This window comes from Papilio machaon, chromosome W (genome assembly GCF_912999745.1).
Source record: "Papilio machaon chromosome W, ilPapMach1.1, whole genome shotgun sequence".
NCBI classification, from domain to species: domain Eukaryota; kingdom Metazoa; phylum Arthropoda; class Insecta; order Lepidoptera; family Papilionidae; genus Papilio; species Papilio machaon.
Genome location: NC_060015.1, coordinates 4,805,287 through 4,816,461, shown reverse-complemented (window position 1 = coordinate 4,816,461; position 11,175 = coordinate 4,805,287). Strand labels below are relative to the sequence as shown.

Genomic DNA, 11,175 nt, shown 5'->3' with positions numbered 1-11,175 from the left:
CAATGGGTCCTTGTGATAATACAGCGCCTAATGCAAACTCAGAGGCGTCTGTCGTTAAAATAAATGGTTTATTATAGTCTGGGTATTCTAATATAGGTGCGTTTGTTAGAAGTTCTTTACATTTATTGAAAGATTGTATATATTTATTGTCATCAAGAGGTATTGAACGTTTCTTTTTAAGTTTCGTTCTTTGTGTCATAGGTTGCGTTATCTTACTAAAGTCTTTAATAAAGCGTCGATAATAACCTATTAATCCTAAAAATCTTTTGATTTCTGTTGTTGTTCTAGGTAAAGGATAATTCAAAATGGTTTTAATTTTAACGTTATTTGGTTTAAGTCCTTCTGGGGTTATTGTGTGTCCTAAATATAATACTTCCTTTCTTAAAAATTCCGATTTATCGAGTTGTACTTTTAAATTGGTTTGTCTTAGTCTATCGAATACTGTTCTTAATTTGTCTATATGTTCCTGTAAGCTTGTTGAATATACTATGATATCGTCTAAATAAACTAAACAATGTATTCCTTGTAAACCTCGTAATACATTGTCCATTGTGCGCTGGAAAGTTGCTGGCCCTGTCTTGAGACCAAAGGGGAGTCGTGTAAACTCATAATGTCCTGACTGTGTACTAAAAGCTGTTTTTTGCCTGTCCTTTTCGGCTACTTCTATTTGATGATAGCTAGCTAGATCGAGTGTGGTAAAATAACAACTACGTCCTAGCTTATCAAAGAGGTCCGTTATGTTCGGTAATGGGTACTTGTCATCTATTGTTATTTCATTTAGTTTTCGATAATCGATAACAAGTCTATATTTCTTTTCGTTACTTGCATCGATCTTTTTAGGAACTAAGTGTACTGGTGCACTCCAGGGTGAAAAAGATGGTTTTATTATATTGTTTGCTAACATTTTATCTACTTGTTTATTAATTTCATCGTTAATTACTTGTGGTTGCCTATATGGTCGGACAAAAATAGGGTCTTCGTTTTGAGTTCTTATATAATGTTTGACATCATTGGTAAATGTTAAAGGTAAATGTTCTGAATAAAAAATATCTTTATATTGTAAACAGAGTTTTTTAATACAATTGCGCTCTTCTGGGTTCATGTGGTCTAAACGTAATCTATTTAGGTTTTCCGTTAAAATTTTATCTATTTGAATGTCGTTTCTGTCTTGTAAATTATTTATATTAATCTTTTCTGCTCTACTATTGTATGGGGTTACGTCAAAGGGTTTTGTTATCTTTAAGGTGATTTCTTTATCCAATGTATTTTGAATTACTGTGGTTGCGTAACCATTCTGACATTTAACAAGTGCGCTTGGCATTCTAACGCCATTACAAAATTCCGTATAATTTAAAATTACTTCGCCATTTAAAATATTAGTGGGTAATTTAACTCGTTGTTTGCAACGGGTTGCGATTTTAATTTCATTGGATGGATTGTAAATAATTGGAATTTTTGTGGAATCTGTATATAGTATTTGATTTTTCATGTCTATTTTAGAATTTAACTGTTTGAGAAGATCGCTACCTATTAGTCCGTCGTATCTTCCGTCTACATCGTATATGTAAAATTTGTGAATTTTATTCGTATTAAAGATGGGAAACAGTTGTGTTAAAATTACTTCATTATGGAAACTTGACGCGTGTGTACTGATTACCTCAAAAGGCTCATATTCTTTACAATTATGAAAGTATTCGTTAGCCTTTTCAGGACTTATAAACGATCTTGAACTACCGGTGTCTATCATAAACCTTGCATTTAATTCTGGGATTTCTATATATGGTTATTTTAGTTTAGGGTCGCAGTAATTTATATATATTATTTCGGGTTTTTGTTTAAGGCTTTTATGGGAAAATTTTCGTCTTCATTTAATAGAGATTCGTTATGTTCACTAAGAGAGTTAATATTTTCATCTGGGTAATATTCATTATTTTCGTCAACATAGTATTCATTTTCGTCATACTGAATGTCATTTTCTTCGTTGTTGTATAATTGGTTCATGTGCAAAGCTTGAGGCTTTACAGGGGGTGCGGTACGCATGCTAACGTCCGTAGATTGCAACTTAGGTTGAAACTGTGGTCTTATTAAATGGGATGGTGGTCTATAACCAAATTGTTGCTGGGGTACTTTAAATTGTTTACTTGGAGTAAATTTAGGTTGTGTTTGATATATCGGCTTTGTGTTATATGTACCTGGTGTGATACCGAATTTAAAATTTGGCTGCGATTGTCTATATTGCGCCTGGTAGATAGGTTTAGTTTGTAAGTTACCTTGCTGGGGTATTCCGAATTTGAAGTTATTTTGTTGCGTGTCTTTAGAAAAGAAGGGTTTCATAACGTTCTTATCTATAAAAGGATTTTGTGTTATTTGTGGCTTTTGCTGTGTGTTATTATGTGATCTAAACATTTTATTTCTCGTCTGATATTGGTATAAGAAATTTACTTCCTCTAAGACAATGCTTAGGGCGTTTTCAAGCGAGGTACAACCTTTTAGTCGCACGATGCGTAATAGGTCCTCGGGTAAGTTATAAAGAAACACATTCATCGACATATGGTCATAGATAGTGATTTTACTGTTGCGCAGATTTGCGTCACTGATTCTGTTTACCTTCGCAAACAATGTGCTTTTAATATGTTGAATTCTGTTGCAAAAATCTAGATATGACTCGCCATTCTTAATTTTCAAAGTTTCTAGTTCGATTGCTATACACTCCTCGGAACGCGGATCACCGAAATGCTGTTCAAACGCGGCTTTGAGTTCGTTCCAAGTTTCAATATCAGGTCGTTCGCTAATTAAAGTTGCGGCTTTGCCTGCTAACTTAGACGTGATTACTTGAAAAATATATATGTCTTGTTCTAGGTTACCTGTTTCTCTATGTAAACGCGGTAATGCAAAGGTTCTTATAGTTGGTCGTTGCACGGTGGGACGAGTACAAAACTGCGGGAATACGATAATTGAGGCAGTTCTGCTAAAAGAAGGAAACACAGTACCTTGTCTCTTTTCACCGGTCTTCTCCTGCTTCTGGACACCTCCAGCTCGAACTTTCACACACTTTAAAGACTTTTTCGAGTAAAAGTTGCGGAGCGGCACACGCACAACGACGACGATTTCAGCCATTATATTTTTCAAAACGCGCGATTGCGGGGCGCGTCCTTCTCGCTCACCTGTACTGTGCGGGAAAAGGACGGGAAAGCATGCAACGACCAAACGTAAAAACGGCGTAACCATTCCCCCGGGCTTGAAGGAACGCCTTCAAAAAATTTAGATGAAAATAACGCGATATCTAACTTCTAACTAAGTACCTACATAACTAATACGACTAATAACTAAGATTAATGAAAAAACGAATGTAATTTAAGCGCGCTACTGTTTAGGTAACGGACAAAGTCGAACAACGGGACGCAAGTACGATCCAGTCGTAGTCCTAACCCGGGCGACGCGAGTGACTCCTGTGGAGTCGGGAAAAACTTCCTCTATGACACCTAATGGCCAGTGTAGCGGTGGTGTATTATCAGTTATGATAATTACGACAGAACCCACAACGACTGGATCCACCGCCGTGTTCCACTTACGACGCGATTGCAACGTATGGAGGTAATCCCTTCTCCAGCGCTTCCAGAACGATTGAATTAATTTGTCTAATAAATTGTGCCTAGCCACAATAGTAAGGCTTTCATCTATTTCTTCCGCTGGCAAATACCGTAAAGGTGAGAGATTTAAAAAATGCGCCGGAGTCAAAGCAAGGGGTTCCGAAGGATCACTAGAGAGCGTTGAACATAAAGGACGAGTATTCATTACCGATTCAATTTGAGCAAGCACAGTGCTTAACTCTTCAAACGAAAGAGTGGTGTCACGCGACAGACAGTCGGCGGGATTGTCTGTACCCGAAATATGATATAAATTATGCGGCGCTAAATTATTTTGTATTTTTGAAACTCTGTTGGCTACAAAGTTATTCCATCGGTGAGGCGAGGAATGTACCCAGCAGAGAGCGACAGTTGAGTCCGAAAATGCGAATATGTTACGAAAAACCACGCGAATTTGACATGCGTCTACCACCTTTTTAATAAGTTGAGTTAATAAAAGAATAGCACAGAGTTCAAGACGAGCGAGTGAGACAACCTTTTTTGGAGAAACCTTAGATTTAGCTGTTATCAAATTGATTGTATTAGAGTCCCTATTTTGAACGTGAAAATAAATAACTCCCCCGTACGCCTTCTCGCTGGCGTCTGCGAATGCTAAAATAGTAATTACACTATCAGCGACGATACCAAGGTGACGGGGAATTTTTATATCACCTAACAAAGGAAGTTCCTCTCTTAAACGTGTCCATAATTTAACTATATCTTTAGGCGGAGTGTCATCCCAATCACAGTTACACAGCCAAAGCTGCTTGATAATTAATTTTACGTACAAAACGACAGGTGCGACAAATCCCATGACGTCCCATATTTTAGCAACACACGACAATATCGAACGTTTAGTACAAGTTTTTATGGGAGTATTAATTTTTATACTAAAATAATCGGACGTGGGAGACCAACACAAACCGAGTATCTTATGTTGATCTGACCCGTCAAATTCTTTTACTTCCGGTAGACGGTGCGATGGCGGAATCGAATCTAGAACTAAATGTGAATTACTAGACCATTTGACCAATTCAAATTGTCCCGCTTTCATGAGACTTATCAACTCCAAAGCGGTAGAAATGCCCAACTCTTCAGATGGGACTGAGTAAACGAAGTCATCCATATATAGGCTTGTATCGATGACTTCCCTAGCCTGAGGGAACGAAGCGCCTTCGTCGGCCGCCAGCTGCTTAATAGTACGCAGCGCGTGAAAGGGGCTAGATTTGAGACCGAATACTACACGATTAAATCCATAAACCTGTAAAGGTTGTTGCGGTAAAAAACGATACAAAATGCGTTGAAAACGCCTGTCAGATTCTCTTATGCCGATGCTTAGAAACATCTGACGAATATCAGCGGAAAGAGCGATCGAAAATAAACGAAAATTATTAATTATGTTAAACAAACTACCTTGAAGATTTTCACCTCTATATAATAGGTCATTAAGAGAAAAACCAGTGCTGGTTTTACAACTACCATCGAGAACTACACGTAACTTCGTTGTGACCTTATCTTCTCGGATCACACCGTGATGCGGAACAAAATACGAACCTTGTGAAGAATTACAATTTATAGGCGAAATATAATCCTTTTCCAAGTATTCGCGGATTACATTGTCATATGCGATCTTTAATTGTGGAGAAGCCTGCATCTTTCTCTCTAAGCAATAAAACCGTCGCTCACTTGCCTGACGCGAGTTACCGAGACAGCTTACGTCAACCTTGAAAGGCAAAGCCACCACGTAACGTCCGTCACTAGCTCGCGAGGTAGTACTCGAGTAAAACTCCTCACACAATTTATCATCGGGACTAAGTACCGGAGGGACGTCGACTTCCTCCAGTTCCCAGAATTTCCGTATAACGAAGTCTAATGGATCTGCGGTGCAGCAATATGAAAGGGACTCGTAACTATTTACGCGGACCGGAGCGTCACCAACAATGACGTAGCCGAGGACCGTTTCTAACGCGAGCGGTGAGACATGCGGAGGTTGTCCTTGAACCTTATTCGATAAAAGAAGATGCGGAAAAATAGAGGCACCGATCAACATTTGAACCGGGCCCGAGCAGTAGTAGGTATCGTCTGCTAGCGGAAGATCTTTAAAATTTGACAATAACGAAGGATCGACTGTTGCGGTCGGTAACCGTTCTGTAATTTTATCTACAACCAACGAATCAATATTATAAAAAATATTACGATCGAAACGAGAATGAAATTTAAGTTTTACGGAACCTTGAATGGCTTTACTCGAACCTCCTATCCCCTTAACCACTGAACAAGCGGGTCTTAAGTTTGTGTTTAAACCTAAAATTTGACAACAAAAACGAGTAATAAAATTGCTTTGAGAAGCGCTGTCTAACAATGCGCGAACGCTATGTTCATTACCACGAGAATCCACAATGATAATACGCGCGGTTGCTAGTAATACTGTGGAAGGGCCACGAAAATCGCTGCGAATAATACTGCGACTATTCGCTAGCGCACAAAGCGCAACGTCATCGGTGCCTGCGGAGCGAGCGGGGGGCGTATTCGACTCGCTTGTAAGAGCGGGACGTGCGGCCGCGGCGGCCGTGAGTCGTGTGTTCTGTTGTGCGGCCGTCTGAGCGTTTCTCGCGGCAGCGGGTTCGATTCCGAAGCACAATAAAGTATGATGTTTAGCGTTACATTTTTTATATGAAGATGTCGAGGCACAAGCGGAAACGCGATGACCAGAACTTAAACAATTTATGCATAAATTTTTCGACTTGACGAATTTAAAGCGTTCATTCGGTTTGTAGTTATTAAATACCTTACATTTATAAATGTAGTCGTGATTACAATTGCACAAAGTACATGCGGACGACTCGGAACTAGTATAAGCGTGCATAGTCAATGGTTTACGATCAAATGGTTTTCTGTTGTTGTTAGCAACCTTTGCCACGGGTGAGGTGCGTTCCAAAACCTTAATATGTTCGCGAATAAAAGAAACCAAGCTTGAAAATTTTGGAATTTCACAACTCTGCCAATGACAATGGTTGGATTCAAATGCACGCGCCGTATCAGTATCTAGTTTTTTAAGTGCGATATGCAAGAAAATTAAATCGGAGAGGTCATCGATTTTTATGTTTTTTAAAGCGGCTACTGACGAAGCGAATTTGTCTAAGAATGATTCTAAACTATCAGGGGTTGCAGAAGTAATGGATTTAAAATCAAATAATTGATCCAGGTATGAAGTGGCACAGAGACGCTTATCTTCATACTTACTTGTTAACAAATCGAATATTAATAAATAGTTATCAGCTGAAGGCGTGATCCCCGAGCATATGGAGCGTGCCCTGCCAGTTAATTTGCCTAATAAGTAATAAAGCTTCTCTGAATCCGATAACGACACATTATTATGTACGACGTTTTGAAAACTTGCAATAAACAAAGGCCAATTTTTTATGTCGCCATCGAACTCGGGAATCTCCATCGGAGGCAATTTCGGAGGTCTAGGTTGACATGTGGGTCCGACATGAACACTAGTGTGAGAGTATTGCGATTGCAATATTTTGGCAGCTCGTTTCACACTGCCTAATAGAATTTCGAACGAGGAAAGCGGTTGATAATCAACAACGTAATTAGGATTTGCCTTCAACTCTAATGTAGCTATTTTATCCAGCACATTTTCAAAATCATCACGCAATGAATCAACAGTTTCAAACTCGCACAAAAACGAATCTGCATCAAATTATTTTGAATCAATATCTTTAACGCGATCAAAAATATTTTGCATGCGGGAGAATATCCTATCTCTTTTAGCATATTGCAATTGCAAACTGGTATCGGCCGGTGCCATTTTTATAGAAAAATAGATGTAAGCAAATGTTTAAAAATGAAACAATTTAAGCGAAAACAATAAGAAGCGACAGAGAAACGAGATACCAAGTACCGATATGAGCAAGCGACGTTAACGACAAATTTAGTTTTTAGCCGACTTCAAAAAGAAGGAGGTTGTCAATTCGACTGTATTTTTTTTTTTTTTTTTATGTGTGTTACCGCGAAACTCGGCCCCTGGTGGTCCGATTTTGATAAAAATTATTTTAATCGAAAGGAAGTGCTTGCAGGTGGGTCCCATTTTTTTGTTTTTTTTTTAAATAACTAGAAGACTAGTAGATTTTGAATATAGCTTCAAAATTTGTTGCGGAAATTAGGGACATTTTTGCTTTCAGCGCTTACGTAGGCTAAACTATAGGACCTACATAAAAATGATGTATGGCGAATTGTAGCTCTTTAAATGTGCTAAATAAAAGTCCGCGATAGCATATATCTATCTTTTATAGTTTTCTCACAATAACCATTTTTTTCTTTAGAAACATTAATTAAATTCATGCCCTATTTCCGACGCTATTATTCAAGTTCAGTATTAACCCTTATGTAAATAAATATAATATGTTCATTATCAAGAGAATTTAATGTAGATTATATTTGCAATTGAAACTATATCATTCTGTCTAATAGTTTAGGAGATATCGTAAGAATAAAATTACGCGGAAACGAAAAATGCTACATCGCGTTACAATGAATAGCACAAATTTGCTTTCTGGGCTTACGTAGGTCAAACTATATGACCTACATTAAAATGATGTATCGAGTAATTATAGATCCTTAAATTTGCTAAATAAAAGTCTTAGGTGGCATATATCTATCATCTATGGATGTCTCACAAAAACCATGTTATTATGAACAAACTTCGATTAAATTGCACACGAAAAACAGCGTCGTAAGCTTACGGCGCTATTATATTATATTCGATATGAATCCTTATCCAAATAAATATGTTTGATGGCTAGAGTATTAAATGCAGATTACATTAGCCTTTAAACTATGTAATTCTGATCAATAGTTTGGAAGATATTAAATTATTAAAAACTACGCGCATTCGAAAAATGCTACTGCGGCGCGCGGCTGGACAAAATTAAAGGCACGCTACGATGTATTAGTTCGTTAATTTTCAATTTGTATACCGATTTTGATAATTATTTCATTGTTTAAAGGATAAGTGGTTATCTGGTGTATTCTAAATTAGTTTTTGAATTGAAGTACACACATATTAAATAGGAAAGTCCTTTTCTTTATTTTTCTTATTTATGTCCTTATACGTATTAAGGAAATTTGTAATTAAACTTCAAATTCACTAAAAATTGAGAAATAAAACAAACATTTTAAGAAAAAAAAATAGCCGACTTCAAAACAAAAAAAACTATCTCAAACAAAATGCGCTTAAAAGTAACTTAAAAAAAACAATTTCAAACAAAATGCACTCAAAAGTAACGTAAAAAAAAAACAATTTCAAACAAAATTCACTCAAAAGTAACATAAAAAAACAATTTCAAAAAAAATGCATTCAAAAGTACCATAAAAAACAATCTCAAACAAAATACACTAAAAAGAAACAAAATAATGTCATGAAAACTTCTTTCTTTCTTTCTTCTCTCTTTCAAAAACCCTCTAAACTCTAAAGAAAGTTCTCTTCTTTCTTGTAACATGTCTATATTGTATAATTATTGTTATTTTGGAGTCGGTTTCGGCCTAAGTAGAGACATAAACGTAAGTATGTCTAATACATCTCAAATATAAAATGTCACCTATTTACTTCGGCCGACACCGACTGCGAAATAACAATAATTATACAATAAAGACATGTTACAAGAAAGAAGAGAACTTTCTTTAGAGTTTAGAGGGTTTTTGAAAGAGAGAAGAAAGAAAGAAAGAAGTTTTCATGACATTATTTTGTTTCTTTTTAGTGTATTTTGTTTGAGATTGTTTTTTATGGTACTTTTGAATGCATTTTGTTTGAAATTGTTTTTTTATGTTACTTTTGAGTGAATTTTGTTTGAAATTGTTTTTTTACGTTACTCTTGAGTGCATTTTGTTTGAAATTGTTTTTTTTATAATTATTGTAATTATTCTATTCAATTTAATTATTCTATAATCGCGGTACGAAATATACGAATACCGCCAACTAACGCGGCGAGCGGGCGGCGCGGGGCTTATAATAACTTACCCGGCCGGTGTGCGAACGATAATTTAAACGAAACGAAAACGATACATACGCGGGATGAACTACTTATTGTACACTTAATGCGATTTAATGAACACAATTTTAATTACAACGACTTGACATTAGATATATACTTATAAGCAAGTATAATATTATTACGTAATTTCAAACGACAAAATGGAGGGTTTGTGTAATGTATTTACACGACTTTAAGAGACAAATTTTAAGTACTTGAATGGGTTTAAAAATGCGGGTTAAGCGAATTAAATCAAAATGTAAGCGAACTAAATCGATATGTTAGCGAATTAACTAAGATATAGCGGGATGAACGAAAATTTATACAAGTAGGTAGGTAACCGCGCGAACCGATGCCACGGGTGTACGAACTACTTTGTACGCGGTTTTAATACGAAACGAAACGAAACGAATTTAGATAATGGCTAGCGCAGATTTTAACAAATAATCCCGGCTCGTTTGGACCAGAATGTGAACGCGGTAATGCAAAGGTTCTTATAGTTGGTCGTTGCACGGTGGGACGAGTACAAAACTGCGGGAATACGATAATTGAGGCAGTTTTGCTAAAGGAAGGAAGCACAGTACCTTGTCTCTTTTCACCGGTCTTCTCCTGCTTCTGGACACCTCCAGCTCGAACTTTCACACATTTTAAAGACTTTTTCGAGTAAAAGTTGCGGAGCGGCACACGCACAACGACGACGATTTCAGCCATTATATTTTTCAAAACGCGCGATTGCGGGGCGCGTCCTTCTCGCTCACCTGTACTGTGCGGGAAAAGGACGGGAAAGGATGCAACGACCAAACGTAAAAACGGCGTAACCACTCTACTTAATTTAATTACATATTCGCATTTCCTAATAAATAGGTTTAATAAGCTTTCGTCTCCATCGAATTTAGGAATGATTCCCGACAGCTCTTTAGGAATTTGCATAATTTTATTCATTTTTATTTCTTTAATCGTATTTAAATATTTTATAAAATTTTAATTCAATTGTACTTATGTTCTAAATAAAAGAAATAAATAGTATAATTCAATTTTTGGAATATACACTACGTACTTCTAGACACTTATAACTACTGTGGAAAAGGAATGGAGTAAATTCAGATGGAATAGCGATTGGGTCTACTCACATGCTGTCCATGTCCCTCCGGTGAGTCTTAATTCTGGAGCTTCTGCCTTGGCCTGCCGTTCTTGACAAATTTCTTTGGTTCGAAGGATTTTCGTTTGAAAACGTTATAAATAACGCTCGTCGAATTTTCCTGATGTTAAGCAAAACGCGACGCGAAAATCCTACCGGCTGCGCCAGTCAAGTTTTGTGGGAGCCGGTAGGCCTTTTAAAAATACAAACTTTATTTTAATTAGACTTATATTTAATTACAAGTTCTAATGAAAGTATGTATGCTCGCTTCCAGAGTTGGCTTAAGACTAAAGTTATGAATCTATTGTTCTTATTCTAGAGTAATCTAATACTACTGGAAACTCGACCCTTATGAATGTTATCAACATCCGTT

The 11,175-nt window shown here is 36.8% G+C and overlaps 1 protein-coding gene across 1 annotated transcript; it reads right to left on the bottom strand.

Annotated features, from left to right (window-relative positions):
- Positions 1 to 1,417: 1,417 nt before the first annotated feature.
- Positions 1,418 to 10,650, bottom strand: LOC123723243. The gene is made up of 2 exons (XM_045685816.1): positions 10,486 to 10,650; positions 1,418 to 2,870 (listed from the first exon to the last, which is right to left on the bottom strand). Exons 1-2 carry the CDS (start codon positions 10,604 to 10,606, stop codon positions 1,819 to 1,821), a joined length of 1,173 nt encoding a protein of 390 aa, XP_045541772.1. The 5' UTR covers positions 10,607 to 10,650; the 3' UTR covers positions 1,418 to 1,818.
- Between the last annotated feature and the right edge of the window lie 525 nt (positions 10,651 to 11,175).

Excerpts from the sequence above, each read along its gene's own strand:
- LOC123723243 (XM_045685816.1), bottom strand. The coding sequence starts at position 10,606 with ATGAATAAAATTATGCAAATTCCTAAAGAGCTGTCGGGAATCATTCCT. Across the intron at positions 2,871-10,485 it reads TGTAATTAAATTAAGTAGAG|AAACAGGTAACCTAGAACAA; the intron begins TGGTTACGCCGT and ends GTTTACATAGAG.